General features: G+C 40.0%; 1 protein-coding gene across 9 annotated transcripts in view; it reads left to right on the top strand.

Annotated features, from left to right (window-relative positions):
* The window catches only part of ST7 (suppression of tumorigenicity 7), a 135,585-nt gene that overhangs the window by 114,579 nt on the left and 834 nt on the right, over positions 1-20,172 (top strand). For all 9 annotated transcript variants that reach the window (XM_042815680.1, XM_042815678.1, XM_042815677.1 and 6 more), the window contains 5 exons: positions 1,393-1,465; positions 3,040-3,142; positions 11,951-12,101; positions 16,317-16,409; positions 18,063-18,202. In XM_042815680.1, coding sequence (XP_042671614.1) covers positions 1,393-1,465; positions 3,040-3,142; positions 11,951-12,101; positions 16,317-16,409; positions 18,063-18,202 — 560 coding nt within the window. The remainder of the gene's footprint in view (positions 1-1,392; positions 1,466-3,039; positions 3,143-11,950; positions 12,102-16,316; positions 16,410-18,062; positions 18,203-20,172) is intronic.

The raw sequence follows: 20,172 nt of genomic DNA, 5'->3' as shown, positions 1-20,172 counted from the left end.
CATTGTTTCTGTTTACTGGAAATGGCTTTTAACTCCTAATGCTGAGTAAAACCTGGTATAAGGAGAGCTATTGGAGGTCCTTAGAAACATTTTCTCCTGCTGTCACTGAAGTTGTTCTGTATGTGTTTTTAGCCAGCTTCTGTTAATGCAGTAACTAACATATCCTTCACCTAGTCTGCTCTGCATGCTTTTATTTTTAGATTTTAGATTTTTTAGATTTGAATGATTTCAGTTGTACTGCAGTTAACTACAGTTAAGTAGTCCTGTGAAATTAAGTTGGAGTGTATCATAGGGTAGCCCCCAACAACTTTTGTACGCCTCACCTTTACTGACAAACTGAGGGACAGGTATTTCCTGGAGCAGTAGTCTGATTCCACTCTTACAGTTGGCCTAGTCCAGTGCCTTGTGTTTTCAGTATTTACTGTAGGAAGCTCTAGTATTATTTCTAGGCTTAATGCTTCTGATAACTTAGTACCCAATTGGGTTTTACTTGAGTAGACAGTGTGCTGTGTGCAGAATCCAGCTCTAAGCGTTGGGTTTTATTGTTTGTTTGTTTTGTTTCCTTTAAGCATAATCTTTAACATTTTAACACTGGAATATTTTCATCAGCATGTAGTATGTCTGTTAGGTAGATCATTAGTGTGACAATTGTTCTCGTATCTGTAAGAAAAAATATATGGCTAAGATTTATTATGCAGTATTGATTACTACTCTCTGTGTGCTTTGTGCCAGTCTGCTGGTAGAGAATAAATAAATAAAGTTGTACTAATGGGTTTTGTCAGGGTTATGGCTGCTTTTCATATCTGGGACAATATAAAATGGCCAGAGACTGATGAGTATTTTTGTTCAAAATTTCTTTAACAGGCAAAACACCTTATTTCTTGTTGATCTTTAACTAATAGTTTTTAGTTGCATGTAAAATCCACTTAGATGTCTGTATTAACTTGTATAGTTGCCACGTATGCGTATTAAACAACTGCTGCTTGGTGAAAACAGGAGGGAAAAAAGAGCCCTCATGTATTTCTTAGATATTTCATAAACTATGGAAAAAATCACATTTTCCAGTTACCTTTATGTTTATGAAATAGAGCATGAATTCTTTCACTATATCTCTGTCACGTCACTCTTTGTGACATGACATTTAGTTCTCTATGGCCTCTTTTGCTACTTAAATAGCAATTCACTATTGTGAGTTTTAAAGTGTATATATTTAACTTGGTTGGAAGTTTGAAATCCATGCAACATGGTAGTACGAGTCCCAAGGACAGAATGTACTCTGAATTCACTTAATAATTTTGTACATCCCATGCATACTTTGAAGTATCAAACACTTTTTTCTGTCTGCAGACTTTTAAGGGTTCCAATATTTACTGTTTTCTTTCTTTTCCACAGATATAAGCTTACCAAAATCAGCAACAATATGTTACACAGCTGCATTGCTCAAAGCCAGAGCTGTCTCTGACAAGTAAGTGCATAAGAACCACTCTCCAGCGAAATTCCTGATTTAACTCAAGATTTTTCTTAGCTGAGCCCACACCCTGACAATCTGCTGAGTAAGCAGGATAGTTCAGTCCTGCAGAAATTTATAAAATTGGTTTATATCTGAAAAAAAGATGCATTGAATAAACATTGCACTTCAAATATTAGAGAAGAAGAAAAGAAGAGAAATAGCCTTCATGTTTCACTTCTGTATATACTACCTGGGTGAGCTTTAGCTTCCTAGGTAGTATAATGAATATACAATTAAAGATGCTGTGGTGGGTGTGCCTTGGCTTTCTAGTCAGTATGATGAAAATTCAACTAAAGGTGCTGTGTGGCTGAACATCTTCAACTTTCCATAAACCTGATCCCAAAAAGGTAATAAATAAATGTGGATACACTGACAATAACGTCATTTTACAAAAGCTGTCAGAAGACTGCTTAGATAGTGGCAGGTGCATTTAGCATTACCATGTCAGGGATTCTGAGAGGTAGAAGTTGTTCATATTTTTAGACACACAATTATCTGCTCATTCCTGTTATGGTTATCTCTTGGGTCTCAACCTTCCAAGGTGCTGAGCACATCTACTTTTTGCCTGTGGACTTGAGAGCAGCAGCCCGTTCCAAAAGTGTGCTCAGCTCTTTGTGAGATGGAGCTCAAAAATCCCAATTCCGCTCTCAGATGCCTTCACACAAATCCCAGGCAGGAGTTGTGTCTGTGCACCTGAGGGTCAGAATGCCTCCCTAAAGTTGGAAAGCAAGTAGAGTGGAAAGCCATTTTCTTGACTGACATCCTGACAGTTTTTGCTTTTAAAGTGTATGTACACATCAAGATCTAAGTAATTTTCTTTCATTCTTTTTATCCTTAGATCGCCAGTACCTACTGCAACATCTTTCCTCCCTACACAGCGACTCCAGCTTGGGAGGGCAGGGCTAAGGTTGTCACAGCTTTCCCTGTGGTGTCTGCCTGCCAAGTACAGCTCTGGAGTTAGCCGTGGGGTGTGAGGTGAGAAAGAGATTGCATGGTCTGGTTTTTCATTCACTGGGGCAGATGATTCGCCCACAGTTTGGGCATGCTACCTTCAATGGTGCTGCGGCCAGTAGACCACCTGCTACTGCTGCTGCATCGTGCTTCCATCCCAACCTGACCCAGGGGCATTGGGTTGGGACCTCCCTCAAACCTCCCCAAACCTGTTTTTAATAGAAACCCTCCAACAATGATTTGGCATTGGGTTTTTTCACTTTTATTTTTTTCTGCAACTTCAGCCTTGAATATGCCCCTTAGAAAAGGTACCTAGAGTGAATTTAGATTAGTGACAGAGAAAGAACTGACTGTTTCAACTGACTTCCTGCCATGACTAGCTACAAACATGCTTTCCACTTCTGCTGGGATTTTCATTGTCCTTGACATAATAGATCGTTTAGTTTCCACTCACTGTAGAAATTTGGAGAGCCCAGGAAATTGATTCAGTTTGCTTGTATGGGCCCATGGTCTAATTCCTTTTCTGTCCTTTTCCTACCAGCATTTCTGACCCAATGTTTTCTTCTTTGCTTTTCTAGATTTTCTCCAGAGGCTGCCTCAAGGCGAGGGCTGAGTACTGCAGAGATGAATGCAGTAGAAGCTATTCACAGAGCAGTAGAATTTAATCCACATGTGCCAAAAGTGAGTATGGAGAAAGCACTGTTGTAGCTTTAAAACTGCTGAGATCCTATCTCCTGTCTTATTGCAGTAGATTATCAAGTGATCTAGTGGAAAGGGGGGGGAGACAAGCGGGAGGGCAAATAAGATGATCAGTGTGGTTTTTTTCTGGTTTTCAACCTTGAAGTTTCTTCTACTGTGGACCTTGAAACTTGAAATTTTAGCTGAAGTGAATCTTCTTTGTGACCAAGAGTTGTATACTGAGTTGTAGTAGTAGATATCACCAAATGTTGTGCTGCAGAGCAGAACACATAGGGACAGATGATTCTTTACACAAAAGCCATGAAAAATCTTCTAGTTTAAAATAGAGTCATTTTTTGTTTTGATGGCTACCTAAAAGAATATATTTTTATATGCTATACGAAAAGCTTATTTTAGGGTTTGTAGTATGCTTCAAATTACATTAGTAAGTTACATTAGTTATTCCTTATGTAGCACCTGTCATTAAGCTCTGAGAACACACAGGTCAGAGATGAAAAATCACTGAGAACTACAGAGTTCAGTAAGAAAATGGATTTATGTTGTAATTTCATAATTCTCTCCCTAGATATGTATCTCAGCAGTAAGAATCTTGCCTGTGGCTACTAAAAGCTAATGTACTTTATTGTTTTTCACCTGATACTCAATATTGCAGTCTAGAAGTTCATTGTAAAGGCAAACTAGAGGCAGATGTTTTTTGGCCCTTGAATCACTGAACCTCACCCTGCAAAGCTTATTTGAACCATATTGCCCTGTGAAAGCAAGCAGCCGTGCTGGAGAGCAGAAGACTGGATTATCTTTATATAGGGAACCCCTTAATTAGCTAGAGTTGAACACCAAGTCTGGTCAAGCTAAACTCTGAATTTCTCATGTGTACACATATATAGTTTTTTTCTCATGCATTTCAGGAATTATTTTCTCTGTAACATGTATCTGTTATGCCATCCACTAAGTAGCATAGTTCAGCTGTCAGAAAGTTAGGCCGCTTAATAAAGTCACCTAGACATTCTCTACAGACAGAGTGGTAAGAAGGGACTGTGTTAGACATCTCTAGATAGACTTTCTCTCCAAAGTGCCTGTTTCTGCACTGGCTATGAAAGAAGCAACTATTTTCCAGTAAGATCCTGATCTCCAAACAGCAAGATTTATGTGAGTTCTTTGTATTATTGGCTGATATTCTACTTTTGTGCCAAGCTATACAATGAAAACATTGAAGTTTGATCCCAAGATTATTGCTCCTGTGGAACTCTTCACCTTCTTTCATCCCGATGGTTCTTGCACCTACACAGCCATTAATATTCTCTTCTACTTGTTCATCTGTTTACTTCTCTATTCTAATCTTGTTATGCATGAAACTTTTAAAATGCTTTACTGAAGCCCAGTTAGAGAGTTATATCCTTGTTGTCTAAAAAAACAGGTATCTTGCCAAGCCAGCAGTTTTGCTTGTCACAGGCTCTGTTTGTGAGCCTGTTCTGTTTTCTGTACTTATCTCCTTGCTTCTGATCTTTTTTATTTTTTCCTTCAAAGGCTATTTTATTGCATCCACACTGTTTCCCTTCATTAAATAAGTGGTACTCCATTTACTATTCTCACTACTGGATCACTTGATGCTGAATGGGGATCTTTGTTTTAAGCTTGTAATGCAAATCTGGCAGTTTCCTGGGCCAATTCTTTCACTGCTCAGGAATGGAGGTTACTGGCTGCAATGGTTTCCACTTCTGTACATGCTCTTAATATCCAGCCTGCTGTTGTCCCCTTGCTCAACGTTACTGTGAAACTGAGTCTATATCTTCACTTACTACTTTTTTGCTTGTTCTTTTTTTGTTTGTACTTGTGCATTCTTTTCTTTGGCTTGATTTCCATTGCAAAATGTAATCTACTGTAAGTTGTGGCAGCTGCTCCATTATCTCTGCACTTCCACCCCTCTAACATGCTGCTGTGCTTGCAGATCAGTGCTTTACTCATTGCTTGTGACCCTTGTCTCACCTACCAACACCTGGCTAGGTAGCTTCTATAAAAGACTGAAACTCCCTTTCTGACAAGTATCTCCACACATGAAATACAAACTGCATGTTATTCTCTGTCTCTAATGTAATGAAATTCTAGTCCTCATTTAAGTTCTCAGTCTAGTTCACACTGTTAATTGATTCCTTCAGTTTGAATTTCAAAGTCAGTTAGTTGGAAATTAAAAACCATAGTGAAAAGTATAAATTATCAGGATAATGAGGTAGTAATGGCAGCAGAGTTTGGGCTTTTTTAGTTCATATTTTGACATTAAAACAGCGTAGCCCATTACAGACTAACAATTTCACACTCATTTTCTTGGCTATTATAACTCATATTAACACTCATATTCTCTTTGCTTATAGCTAAAGGCTATTAAGGTGTCAATAACATATATGTGATTATAATTTTATGCCAAGTATGGATATTACACCTCAATTTCCACTCAATTATGGTTGAATTGATATCCATTTTGCTCTTGATGAAATGGAAATAAGTTTTAGAGAGCAGCATCACAGAAAATCTAGCAGTGCTACAAAACGAATGTGTCTTCAGAAGCTTCTTTAGGATTTAAATCTAATGAGTCTCTTGTTCAGGTTGAGGAATAAATAAGTAATAAAACTGATATACTATTAAAAGCATTTGCAAAGATCTCAGCAGAATCTTTGAAAGAGGCTACACTATTACATAGGAAAAAAATGTAAATGTTTCAGTATATTTATGGTCTCAAAAGATAATTTTACCATTCTCAGTGCAAATCATTAAAATTTAGAATTATCACAGAAAAAAAGATTGTTATTGGATATGCATTTTCGAGCCATTTGACTGGAAACAGCAGACTTCTGCTAATGAGATGATGACACGAGGAGGGAGCAGGGGACACAGCCTGAACACACTGAGAGATGTTGCTGTGCTTAGCACCAAAGGGTGAGCAGGTCTCCCACTGGCCTGTTACAGGTTTGTGGGCTTCTGTCAAACTTTGGACTCCTGCGGTGCTGCTGATTTTCCAGACTCCAGTCCATTGTTCCATAACAATACTGCAGAGGTCAGATTTAGTTTTTACACTTCATTTCAAGTGTTCAAAGAAGATACAGGAACTCTTTGAGAAGAAGGAGTTTCTAAGTCCCAGATTCTTATCTTTACACAGAGATAAGAAACGTAAGCAACCTTGCAAAATCACCTGTCTTCTGTCTAGGGGCCAGTGTGTGCATAAGCCTTTCTTTAGCCTTCCTTCCAGCAATTAATATTCTTCTGGCACAGGGCTCTTCCTTTTTTTTAAGTATGTTTTGATGACAGTTTAATTCCCAGAGATCTGTCCATTAAGCCTCAGCTGCAGCTAATAAATTGCCATTGTTTTTGAGTGAGGCAGGAGTCAAGATGTGACACGTGAAGGCACAAGGTTTTTTGGTGAACCAAGGCAATACAGAGCTCAGAGCAATTTACCACATGTATCTCGGAAGCCGGGCAGCTGACCTGGCTGACCTGATGAAAGATACTGCCTCTGTCTCTGGAGGTTGTCTTGTTTATGTTGCTGAAACAGCTCAGCTTCAGCAAAATGCACTTTTACACCCTGGCAGATGTTAACTTTCTAAACAGTAAGCAGTTAACCAGGAAGAACATTTTCAGGATTCATTTTAGTGGAAGAAAAGCATATCAATAGCCAATATAAGTCAGCAGTACAGCAGGAAAGATAACAAAGCAGAGAGCTTTGATTTCCACTAAGAGAAGAATCATACCAAATTGTATTGCTTACTTGTCTCATTTCCATCCATTTCTGTCTTAAGAGAGATTCTGTAGTCTGGGATACCTTTGCTTTAGTACAGCATCCTGTATGGCAGTGTTGGTCCCAGGGAAATGTGCTGACTGTGTCTGACAACAATGCTGCTGAAAAAATCAACAGTAAAACAAAAAATGGTTTTAGTGCCACAGTTGAGGTATGATTGCCATTCTAGAGGGTGCAGAAAAAAGAGGGTCATGGCAGTCCATAGTCTGTGGGGTGTATGAAAAGACTTCATCAGCATTATTTATCTGTTGTGTTTGGATCTTCCCCACTTATTTGTAATGCAGCAATCCAAGTAAATGCTAATAAAATACAACAGCTGTTTATGAGATGTTTCTCACTACTGGAACACCCTTCCTCAGTTGGTTTGCTGGGCTCCCTTCTCTCAAGCTCATCTTTACAACTCCCTTCACACCTCCCAACCAAAAAAAATCTTACGTGTTATTGATAAGATCTTTGAATCTAGCAGGGAGAGAAAACAAGTGTTGGTTTGTGTATATGATTCTTAAAATTGAGTCAGAACTGTGCCCTGCACACAGTTGTGTGGGGTGGCCATGTAAAACCAGGGCCTGAATTTGAAGATTCAGACTGTCTAAATGTTACTGTTCCTTAAAGAAATGCCACTTTTGTGTATAAAGTGTTTCACAAAAGAATATAACCAACCAATTAACTTGAACACTTCTAAAGATTTACCTCTTCTCCCTTTCATTCTTTATTATTAATTTCTTACCTTCTTTATTTTATTTGTAATGAGGACTGTGTGTCTTTGAATGCTCTGTGGTTTCTAGTAAGTTGTAGTTGCTAATAGAAACAAATAATGAAAACAAATTTATTTAGCAGATGGGAAAGGAATCCACTCTACACACCCCATGATATTACAGAGAAACTATTCCAGATATGTTTAAAGAGGGGTTGTAACTGTTCAGTGAGACAGTGATTTGTTTTTGTATCTCCAGTAAAAAGGCCAGTCTTGTTAATTACCATCAATCCAATGTGAACTTGCTGTGTGACCTACAATTGGCTTCTCTGGGCATGTAGAATCCAGTATTTCTGAGCTGTATGAAGCTTGTGCTGTTCATCCCAAAGGGAGGAAGAGAGTTCCTGTTCAAACAATGTTAAATGCTCGTGTTCTGGCCTGGAGGGCTGCTGTCACAGGTGCAGGAGTGACTATTGCCTATTTACAGCCTGAGCTGTAATTTCAGAGGCAAGATGCAGGACTGAGGGAAAACCTTCCTTAGATTGATTTCTTTTATATAGGTTTATTTTATAAATGGGCGCTGAAGTAGCTTATTAATTTGGAATGTTAAAGGCAGTCCCAGCAGAGAAATAGCGAGAGTGCAGTCAATATTATGAAACAAATAATGTGTATTCAGTCAATTCAAGTAAGAAAATACAAACTCCACCTTATTACCCTTCACACAGACAAGAAAGTGCTAGCAGAGTGTTATCACAATGTTTGTACCTATAGACATTATAACAATGAAATTAGCTTCCACTGCCATCCTCCCAAGGCTCATTAAAAGGTATATTCCCACTTGTGCCCAGACTAGCTATAGCTAAACACTTTGGTTCATGTTTTTGCTTTTACAGTGTCAAGTAACCTGCCCAGAAGCTACGTGAAAGATACTGTTCCCCTTTTAATTCCTAACTGACAGCTTTTTGACAGGAGAAGTTTGGAGTGGGAAAAGAAAGTGCAGGAAAAAACGAAGAAGAGTCACAAAATCCAAACCAGCACAGTGTGGGGGAGAAGGGCTGGGTGACATCTGATGGTGACAGAAATAGTTGGGCACCACAAGTATTAACTCACATTTTGGTTAAGGCTAGATTATGCTGGCTTTTATCAGTTGTCTTCTCTGAGCTCATTCCTTTTTTAAAGAAAAATGATAACTCTGTAATGATGATAATGTGCATTATTTCCTGTTCTAATTAAGCTTCTTCCTTTGTCACTGAAAAGAAGCGCAGATGGAGATGGGCAGGGCTTGCCTTCTCCATGCTCCCTTTATGCTGAGAGCTCTTTGCACAGTTTCTCTCTTAGCCTATTGCTTAACGCTTCCTCTGCACAGGAACCACACTTGGGTTCAGAGCCATGTCAGGACAACAGAAGTTTCCTGTCTTCCCTGTGTACTCAAAGTATTGAAGATGTCGTAACGTCTTATTGCTTAAAATGTGAAGATCATGGTTGTGTTCACAAGTCAGTGTATCAGCAGGCAGAGCTCAGTGAGGAATCTATCCAGAGTGTTGGTTGTCTCCTTGTAAGGCCCAGTGGATTTCTTACTGCTATGGCTTTTATCTGCTAAGTTCTTGTACCTATACCACTATAGAAACCTAGTTCCTGTAAGTCTGTGCTCTGGACAGAGCCTTCAGAAATGTGCTGTAAAAAGCCAATTTACTGCTGAAAGGGCTCTCAATGCCCTCGAATACTCCTTAAAAACACAGCAACACAGGAGTTGATGACATACTCTAGAATATAAAATCAATTCATTTTTATGGACAGTCATATCTCCTTAATGATCAAGCTCAGTCTAGCTAGGTGCTGATCACTGATCATTAATAACAAGCAATGTGTTACAACAAAATCTGCATGTTTTCATTAACACTCCTCAAGGTAGGACATTCATTCCTGCTTTTCCCTTATAAATAGTTTCATGGCTTTATGTTGTTTTCTTTTCCTTTGACTGAGATATTTAAATATTGAAAACTTCTCACTTACTCTTGCAAGAAAATACAGAATTGAGAGTTCTGTTCTAAATTAGTAGAACAGATATCAGTTCTGCAGCCATATTCCATTCTGGTCAACAAGTAGGCATGGGATTTTAAAAGGGTGGAAAGGTCATGTAGGCAGCAAATAAGAAAATTTTCTGTATATCTGTAAGCTTGGCAGCTCCTTTCCTCACATCAGATCTTTATACCATTCTTTCTTCCTCTGTTAATCCCTTCTTATACTGCCATGCCTACTGAATTGCATCTTCTACCTGTTCTACAGATTTCCCAATTTTTTTCTGAAAGGCTTTATAGAAAATTGAGGTATCACACACGTTACTCCCACTGCTAATTTAGTTTGCCCTCCTTTAATAATAATCTGCATCAGAAATGTGTGATTTTTCTTTCCTCTTTGAATCACTTACCTGTTTCCTGGTGCTGTCAGTTAGTTCTCAGCTTTGATCTTGTTCCCTTCAGATCTTGAACCTGCTTCTCCAGCTCCTTCCTGGCTTCTGGCAGAGAGGAGTCTAGTTTTAGGATGCCCTCCATGACATCACACCAACTTGATTCTCAGCCCCCTCTGGCCTTTCCTCTTCCTTTTTTCAAGGATGGTTTTGAATTCTCATTTGTTCCCTTTCTCCTTTTCTCCTCTTTCACACATCACAGAGCCAGTGTGCAAGGGTGCCCTGGAGTCTCCCATTCACAGATCTGTATCTGACAGCAGTGTGAAAACTTTACTGTCACTTCTGTGTGCCAAGTTGCCTTCCAGCCTGTGCTCAGTTCTTGGCAGTCCTTAGATTCTGCAGCCCTCATTCTTCCCATCCAAGGCAGAGACCAGTATGTAGACAGAAAGACCTCTCTAAAGTAGAGGGGCTGCATGCTTAATCTCTTTTTGCTGGTGATTGTCCATACCTTTTCTTTCATACCTTCTTTTAATTCTGCCAATCCCTGTCTAAAATCTGCAGCCTTTTCCTCGTCTTTAACTCCAATTTTCTACTCCAAAACAGCCAGCCTGTCAGTAAATATTGTAGATTTTTTTCCCCAGAAGTGCTGCAGCCTTATACCTTTATCCTAGTGGCCAAAGGAGCCATCTCATCTCCCTCCTTTCTCTGTAATCCTTCTTTCTGCCACAGTCAGTCTCCTGTAATTCATCCCATCTCCATGTCAGGGTCTGCCCATGTGGTGTGTGACCCACCTGCTTCTTGTTGCCTCTTGTATTAAATGGCCTTTAAATAGCCTAGTATTAAATAGTAGTGGGCAGAATATTTGCTTTAGGGAGTCCTGGAAGAGAGCAACAGTTTTCCTGGAGAAAAAGTACTGCAAAGGTGGGAAATATTCTACTTCATAGAGGAGAACTGACAGACAGCAATAGATTCCTCCAATTTCTGTCTGTCATTCTTTCCCCTTTAAAGCATGCCAAAACAAGATGTGTCTGTTCCCCTCCATTCTATCTTTCCCCTCCATTAGCAGGAAGGAAGAAACACCAGCAGTGAGGTGAATTCTGACCTGGCAGCAATCTGACTGGCAGGGCAGGGAAGGAGGAAAGTCACCTGCTTGAAGAACATTCAGGAGCTCTGTCTTCTCCTATGGCATGAATCCCACTTGTACTTCGTTCACCTGCTGTTTTAGGGGATCCTGTAACGGGGAGAATTGTTTGTGGGTTTGGTCACTGGTGCATTTCATTTTCTCTTTTTGTTTTCAGTGTTTTGGTTAGCTAACTTAAACATCAAGGACTGCTGTATTTATTTTTTTCCTGGAAATCTGATATTTGTTCCATTGTGTTGGAAGTAAATGGTGTTACTTTATAAAATGCTGGTAGCCCTGCTGTCCGCTCACCTTGAACACTTGCAGGCCTGGTAACCTGATGATGGCAATGCAATAAAGCAGCCTGTGTGCAAAGTACTGCCTGTTTCCTCAGAGAAGGGCAAGGAGCTTCAAACTGCTTAATGTCTTCTTCATTATATTATAAATGCTTCTAATTTAAAGAGCTCTTGTAATTAGAGCCTCTTTTCTGCTTTGAGCCTATTTCTTTTTATGCCCCTTTGATAAGAGAGACATTTCGTTTTGAAATCCTCCACAGTCCTCCTACTGCAGCTGAAGAGCACAACATGAGCCATCTGTCAGTATATCTTATGCTTTGGCAATAATTCAGTGATTATCTGCTAGTGCAGTTGGTGATGTTACGCATCTGATGAAACGCTTATGAAATGAAGCACTTCAGGGAAACAGACCTTTCAGTGCTCGCTGTAGAATTGCAGGCAGCTTTTTTATTACTTCTGAAATAACTATCCTCTGCTTTTTTATTGCAGTACCTCCTAGAAATGAAAAGCTTAATTCTGCCCCCCGAACATATTCTGAAGAGAGGGGACAGTGAAGCAATAGCATATGCTTTCTTTCATCTTCAACACTGGAAAAGGGTAGAGGGAGCATTGAATCTCTTACACTGTACATGGGAAGGCAGTAAGTAATCCTTTTTCTTACAAAGAAGCTGATCAATTATTTTGATTGAATGTCATGAGAAAATAAAAGCATTTTGTAAAGCACAGAATGGGGAGGATTTGCAGGTCGGTTATATTTCACCAACACTGAAATATTTGAAATTCAATCAGAAAATATACGCCTCATTTAATGGGAAAAAAGTTTCTGAAGTCTTGGATTCTGTTTTTTGTGTAACACCAAACATATTTTCCCATCTCCTTTGTGACATAATTTTTTACTCATGAATAAGGGCTTAATAACTTACCTTCCTCATCCTGAAGTTGCAGAAACTTGTTTGTCACTAATTTTGATTTTGGCAAATTATGGACGTGCCTTACAAGCAAATAAAGACCAATGTGTAGTATAAAACAAGATGGTATTTTCTGATTTCTTTTCTCTTTAAATAGAGTGAGTCCAGTGGAAGACAACTAGAATGCCTGGGAAGCTGACATAGGAAAGACACTGAGGGAGCTGTTCTTAGCCAGCTTGGAAGAGACTTCCTGTAGTTGAAGGGGGGTCTAACTGTGTCTTTAACCACCTGATAGGGATAGCATGGAAGGTGGAGTCAAAGTCACAAGGGCACAAGGAAAGGCAGGAGGCAGTAGACACGAGTTTTGGCACAAGAAATTCCATCTAGACATGAGAAAAGTATTTTTAGAATAAAAGTGGTGATGGATTGGAAGAGGTTGCAGATAGGTGGTGGGATGTCCATCTCTGGAGATACTCAGAGCTCAGCTGGACATCGCCCTGAGCAGCCAGATCAGCTTTAGAAGATCACCCTGCTATGAGTAAGAAGTTGGAGTGTGACCTTTGGTCAGATCTAATCCTTGTCTTTTAGACATGTTCTTTTCAGGTTCCAGGGAATTAAAAGCTACTATTTAGAGTCAGCCTTTGTAGGCTTTTTTAATGCTGATTGTTCGTTCCCTAATCCAATCCATTTGTTTCTGCTGCACTTTCCACTGCTTTCTTTCAGCCTTTTCATATGTTATTACACAACTGTTTTTTTTCTTCCTCCATTTGCTATTCTCATTTAAGTTTCTTAGAAAGATACAGTTTGTCACCATGATAATTCCCACTGAAAGGAAGTTACCACTTGAAATGCAACTTAAAAGTTGTCACAGCTTCCCTCCCCGTGCTCTTTTTCACTAGCTATCCTTCTGTGGTGTTACTTCTTTTCCAGATGCTTACAGAAATTCTTTAGCCCAACACCTTGTTATGCCATCGTTATTGAACAGTATTTTAGAGGGAATCCTGAATAGAATCATGGAATCATAGAATTGCTCAGGTTGGAAAAGACCTTAAAGATCATTGAGTCCAACCACAACCTAACCTTACTACCCTAACAACCCTCCACTAAATCACGTCCCTGAGCACCACATCCAGAGCACACATCCAGGGATGGTGCCTCAACCACCTCCCTGGGGAGCCTATTCCAGTGCTTAGCAACCCTTTCAGTAGAGAAGGTTCCTGATATCCAACTAAACTTACCCTGGCACAATTTGAAGCCATTTCTCCTTGTTCTGTCACCAGTGAGAAGAGAACAACCCCGCTCTCGCTGCAAGCACCTTTCAGATATTGGAAGAGAGCAATAAGGTCTCCCCTCAGCCTCCTTTTCCCCAGACTAAACAGCCCCAGTTCCTCCAGTCTCTTCTCACAGGCCATATTCTCCAAGCCCTTCATAAGCCTTGTTGCCCTTCTTTGGACCTGCTCCAGCACCTCAGTGTCCTTTCTGTACTGAGGTGCCCAAAACTGAACACAGTCCTCAAGGTGAGGCCTCACCAGTGCAGAGAACAGGGGCAGGATGACTTCCCTAGTCCTGCTCACCACACCATTCCTGATACAAGCCAGGATGCCATTGGCCTTGGCCACCTGGGCACACTGCTTCCCAGTGCTGGTGGGAATAGACCTTTGTTAAACTGAGGAGTGCCTAAGGGGTAGCTTACAGGAGCAGCTTTTGGCACTGGAGGCTGGTTACATTGCAGTCATCCTGCCAAGTACGAGCTCTTGTCATCTGTGCCTGAAGGCCTTCCGTCTAACTGTTCAAACTGATTCCTCTCTTCATTGCCTCAGCAATCTGAATATGTAATTCATTATGAAATATTTGTCTATTAGCTAGCCTGCAAGATGTAAATTACTGTTATTGCATAATCTGTAAAGAAAAATCCGTAATTTTTTTTGCACAGTAATTTCAGTGAGAGAAGTCCTTAAGACTGTTTTTCAGGTTTCCCTCATGCATGAAAATGGCCATAGATTTAAAGTTTTCACTCAGGTTTAATCAAATAATTATAACTTTCGGTTCATATCTTAATATGAGTAATATGTAAATAAGTAATATATTCAAGGATGTACTAAGCTATTTATGTCACTCTTACGTCCTTTCCTTGACAAAGATTTCCTTATTATCTCTGTCTGATTCTAAGCTAAATCCAGTGGAAAATGACAGAGGAAATGAATTTAATTAAGCACATGTTTGTACCAACAGCCTGCCATATATGGTCAGTTGCCATCACATTCTTTCTAGGTGTTCACGTGCTTGTCATGTCTTTAAATTGAGCTGTTCTGACTGTATTCACCAGTTTCACTTCAGCAGCTTGTGTGTAGGAAGTTAATGCCCATATGTATGTACTCTTCAGTTCTAACCTTGTAGAAATCAGGTAGAACTAAGTGCTGTCTTTAAGCCAATCAGTCACTTAGGGGTACATTATGAGTGCTGCTAAGGTGACCTCTTATGGGAGGTCACTCCTAATTAAGGCAGCCTCTAGCAAGGTCATGTTCTAACAGTAAAGAAGATCGCGCTAGCTTCACAGCTACTCACTAGCTACATGGAGAGGTTGTAGGTGCTTTCAAAGAGAGTCTCATAATTCAACAGTATTTTGCACTTCTTGTTGAAAAAACATTATTAGTTAGGTAGTTTTATTCCACACAAGCAATTAGAAGCGTGAATCTTCCACTTACAGAGAGCTAAGGAACAGCATATCTTTAGTTTTCTATCTCAATTTAAGAAGTTTCTGACAACAGGCAAAAATGTGTTAAGATCTATCTCAATAGTCTCCCACAGAGCAGTGACTGATGTTGATTTGAGTTGTACACCTGTCGTATAGATTGGCTCCAATCCAAATACTGAAATTGGAAGCATGATGCTTTTATTTTATAACAATATTCAGTCGTATTCAAATACAAGAATGCCATGTGCCAGCTGGAGGTGCACTGGCATACTGTAACTGTGCTCTGAGGATTTCTGCCTTCTTTCCTCCTGCTTTAAACAGTTATCAAAAATAAACATGGGTAGAATTGCACAAAAATTATGGCTAGTGTTATTTCAGATGCCACACGCACAACTGAAAACATTGGGGTTTTATGTATTTTAAACTAATTCTTCTGTTGTCTTGTGAGCAATATTATCATGTAGGGGTTGCTGTACCTAATAACTATACAGTGCTTCTAGGACATTTGCTGAGGAAAATATTTCTGCAGTGACTGACGTTCATAGGAATAGTGAGAAAAACACATCAGTTACACTTTAAGAGTGAGATTTATATATCGGATAATGGAAAGGGATGCATTGATTGCAGAGCTGTAATTCAGTCAGTATAGATGTTTCCATAAACCACACGAGCATCACTCAGATGGCCCATGACATCATCACAGGCCAGACTGAGTAATGCCTTTCCCTCCCTCTCTGTTATTATTTTCAATTTTAAAAGTTTGTAAGATTAAGTATTGTTTTGTCCATGACCTGAAGATTTATATCAGAAACCTGACTTTATCTGGTCAGAATGCATTTGAGGAACCTGGTTTTAATAATTCAGCATTAATCTTTGATTGCCAAATATAAAATGGAAACATGACTGCGTTGGAAAGCTGTTTCCCTGGGCTTGTCTGATCGGTATTACCTGTCTTGCTTGAAATTCTATGACAAAATCTGTACATTTTCCTATAGGATTTTAAGTGTATTGGGCTAATATCTTACAAACATGTATTTATGCACCTGTAACATGGTCTGACTTTACACTGCCAAGAATAAAGGAATTGTGTCTTCAGGATTAAAAGCTTTCTGACATTTAGCTAAGCAATATATATACTGGTTGCAACCAAATGTAATTTTTTTCTGCTTGTTCTTCAAAAGTGTAATTACAATTACATGTCTCCAGTGAGTACCACAATCACAGTCATTAATGCACGGTGTTTTCTTTCCAGCTTTCAGAATGATCCCCTATCCACTGGAAAAAGGACATCTTTTCTACCCTTACCCTATTTGTACAGAAACTGCAGATAGAGAACTACTACCGTGTACGTTCAACTTTTCTTATCACTGACACCAAGGAATTGTTCATCTGAATCATGCACTACTGATTGCTCCCAATGATTTTCAAGTGGGGAGTAGAGCAGTCAGGTGACAGCAAACCTCTGGAGCTCACAGTTGTTTAAAAGGCAGTTTCAGGCCATCAGTCATAATGATCAGCTATCTGTAGTGTTGTCTGCAGCGTGGAGATAGGGAGTGAGATTACCAAGGAGATGTGTATCTGTTAGATCTTGCTAATTCTCTCTTGCCAAGACGGTAGAAAATACGTCTGATCATTTACCTAGGAAACACCACATCAGACCAAGAGCACGGCTGCACAGCGGTGTTAGTTTTGTGCAGTCAAATTAGCTACTTACATTCCAAGGCAAGATCCAGCCTGTCTGAGGACTGCCAGATCATTAGCATGGCTGTTACTCTGACAAATTATTTTGACATCTTCTGAAAAGCAATCCAAAATAACAAGAAAGGATTCTCCATGTGTAGTGATGTGTGTGCCATTCTAAAGAGACTGAAATTACCTCAGTCATTTATCATACACATTTATGGCATGTATTAGCAACATGCCAGCAGAGTTCCCCGTGCTCGACAAGATATGGCTATAAAGACAGGCCCAGCCCTCAGCAAGTGTTTCAGAGCAAGCTAATGGAACTATTTGCAGTGCTTGCAGTGAAGTGCAGGAATTCAGAAGAAGAGCCGAAGCAGTCCTTGCAAACAGTTACACTTCATTCCCACATGTTTTCTCACTGAAGTCAGTGGGACTTTGTGTGAGCACACATGGGACACGCACAAGGGCAGAGGGGATAAATATGACTTGATCCAAGGAAGGAGATTCCTCACTCACATTCTCTGCTGGGGTGAATCAATACAGAGAAAGATTCTTCTAACAAAAAGTGAAAGTCTGCTTCTGCCGTGAGCACCGATTTTGAGGGCATTTGCACTCTTTGTCGTCCTTCAGTCATAACTTCTCTGCTTTGGGCTAAAAAATGTGTTGCCACTTTTAATGAGCCTGTCTGAGTACAGGCAAGGTGAGAGGAACAGGGCTGAAATCCACCCACTCCGAGGCTCTCCTTCCCAGTTCATTCTCACTGATACTACGCAGAAACGCTTGGCAACCAACAGCGACTCCCCACCCCATTATAATCAGCCTAATTATAACAACACCTCCTAGAGTGTTTTGCCTGCTTTACTCAGAGGGATACTGAGCAGGGGAGGGTGGAGTGTCAGGAGATTTAGGAATGACAAAGTCATGCAGAATAGCTCAGCACTCTTTCTAGTTGCAAAACTCATTTTTCTTTTCAAATTCTAGAAGTAAGGGACTCTTTTAGCAATGTACACAGAGTGTCATGTTTTGCTCTTGCAGCACAGGAAATGCATTTCACTGCAGAATGGTTGGCTTTGAGCAGGGAAGGGTTTAACATACTGTGGCAGATACAGACCTGCTAAATAGATTCCTCATACCTGTCCACAGCCTTTAATTGCATTCAATTAAAAGGACAGTGAGAAACTGAGATCTAATAGGCTTTCCAAATTAAAACATCAGTCACATAATGTTAGTCATGACTGTGGCTGTTTAAACCAGGTAAGAATGTTGTTTGTTTTTTTTTTTACATACAGTGCATTCTTCCTTCTTTCTCCTGCAGCATTTCATGAAGTTTCAGTTTACCCCAAGAAAGAGCTTCCCTTCTTCATCCTCTTCACTGCTGGCCTATGTTCTTTCACAGCCATGCTGGCTCTCCTGACACATCAGTTCCCAGAGCTTATGGGGGTCTTCGCAAAAGCAGTGAGTATCCCCTTTTGTGTAGAGGTGACATGCTTTCCAGTGCAATGAAAACTCTTCACATAAGCAGAAACACAGCATGTTGTTAATGAGGAGAAATTTGCATTCCTTCCCCAAACTGCCATGAAAAAAGCAATCTCAGTATTTCCTTCATAACTTTTCTTAACTACATCCAAGGAACTGTGCGCTAATTCTGCTTTTATAATCCCCCAAGGATTAGTAAGAGTTGGAGACTGAGGGGGAAAGGCCATGAATAGTGCTGACATGCTTTTCTCATTGCAAAGCCAAGGACATCATTGCCCTGGTAGGATATTCTAGGATATGAAAAGACATCAATTTCTTGAAGAGTTGCTGGATGTCAAAATTCTGTCTCCTCCTTCAACAAATACGGATTATCCTCTGCAATAATATATTTTCTCAAACATATTTGTACCTGATGTAGGTCTTATGTCTCCGGTGCTTTTGATTTTGTGGGGTTCGGGGCTGAAACATGATTACTTTCTCCTGTTTCTTAAATGTGTATGTATGCACTTGGTGGACAGTAAGTATGAAATTCAGGCATATGTTCTTAAACTTCTTTGTTAAGCTTTTTTTTTCCTCTCCTTGAGTCTTTGCAATGCGTGACCCGTTTGAGGGCCCTTTCCATATAATCTTCAGTTTTCTGAGATTGGCAGTTGATGGCCTGTTGCAATTGTCCCTGTACTTTTCAGTCCTGTGTCCTGAATCAAGGGCTGTGTGTCAAACTGGCAGCGTGATGAGGTTTTGCACTTCATGTGCCTGCAACAGGCAGTTGTAGGCTACTGGAACAGACAAAACTTGGCAGTGTGTTTGTGTGAACTTGACTCACCTGCCTGTGGTCGCTGAGTGCAACCAGACAGAGGTATGAGAAGTGACACTGGTGCTGTGCTAGCTATTGTTTCTGAATTGTGTGAAGCCTGCAAGCTCCAAAGCCATTTCAGGGGTAGAGTCAGACTAGAAGAAGACTAGAAGACTCTCTTCATTTGTGTATGGAACAGCTGCCATTGATACTAACAGAACAGATACCACAAGACTCTGTATGTGACTGTTAAGCTTTGCCATCAGAGCATATAAAGCTTCTGACTAATAACGTAAGCACAGACAGAATCAAAACGTGGGCTGCACTGTGTGTGTAAAATTACTAGATTACTGAGGATCTCTGAACCTGTATTGACATAGTTGGTATTTCAGTTAGCAGCTATAGTGACTGGATTTAGGTGGATCTCCATCCTCATAAATCACCACAAACAGCAGATTAGCTTTTCTTTTACCTAGGAAGAGCATGTGACATTCACTCAGTGACTCACAAAAAGACTTTAATTCGGAAAGGCTCACAGTGCTGTCTGCTCTGGGAAAAGCAGCTGAGGGACATGAGATTGCAGAAAGTCATGGCAGATAGCTCTTTGAAATGCAGTTGTATCAGAACAGAATAACAGGGGTTTGCCAGCTGTAGCTCTTCCCTTTCAGTTTTAAGGAAGGTAGTTTCATAAGTAACTGGTTTTCTAACTAAAAGAGGAGCTATTTGTTGGCTATTGCTGTGGTTATGAGCACTGAGGTACCTATTCCAGTATGCTTGGTATTCACTGCTATCTGGTATATTACAGACAGCATTAAACTGTGGATTAGCAGCTCAAAATTATTCTTTTTCTTATGCTGGCCAATCTCAAAAGCATTTCACAGAAGTAATATCATCATCACACTCCAGGCTTATTTTACAGCAAATTGGTACTTACTGCATTTCACAAAAACTCAATTTACCGTATTTCACAGTCACCAGTTCTGGTGACTGAGTGCTGGGAGCTGACACTGGCCTTTGCTCATTCTCAAGGTGGTCAACATTGCATATTATTGTATGCTCCTGTGCCTACATAGAGCCCCAGAATAGCTGTATGTGACTACTTCTGTTCTCAGGTGCACAATTTGCAATTTTTTTCCTGTGCTAAACTGGCCTTTAT

Source organism: Centrocercus urophasianus, unplaced genomic scaffold (genome assembly GCF_019232065.1).
Source record: "Centrocercus urophasianus isolate 14NV4802_14NV808 unplaced genomic scaffold, USGS_Curo_1.0 seq_15, whole genome shotgun sequence".
Classification (NCBI taxonomy): Eukaryota; Metazoa; Chordata; class Aves; order Galliformes; family Phasianidae; genus Centrocercus; species Centrocercus urophasianus.
Note: the sequence above shows the minus strand (reverse complement) of the source record. Positions and strands in the feature narration are given on the sequence as shown.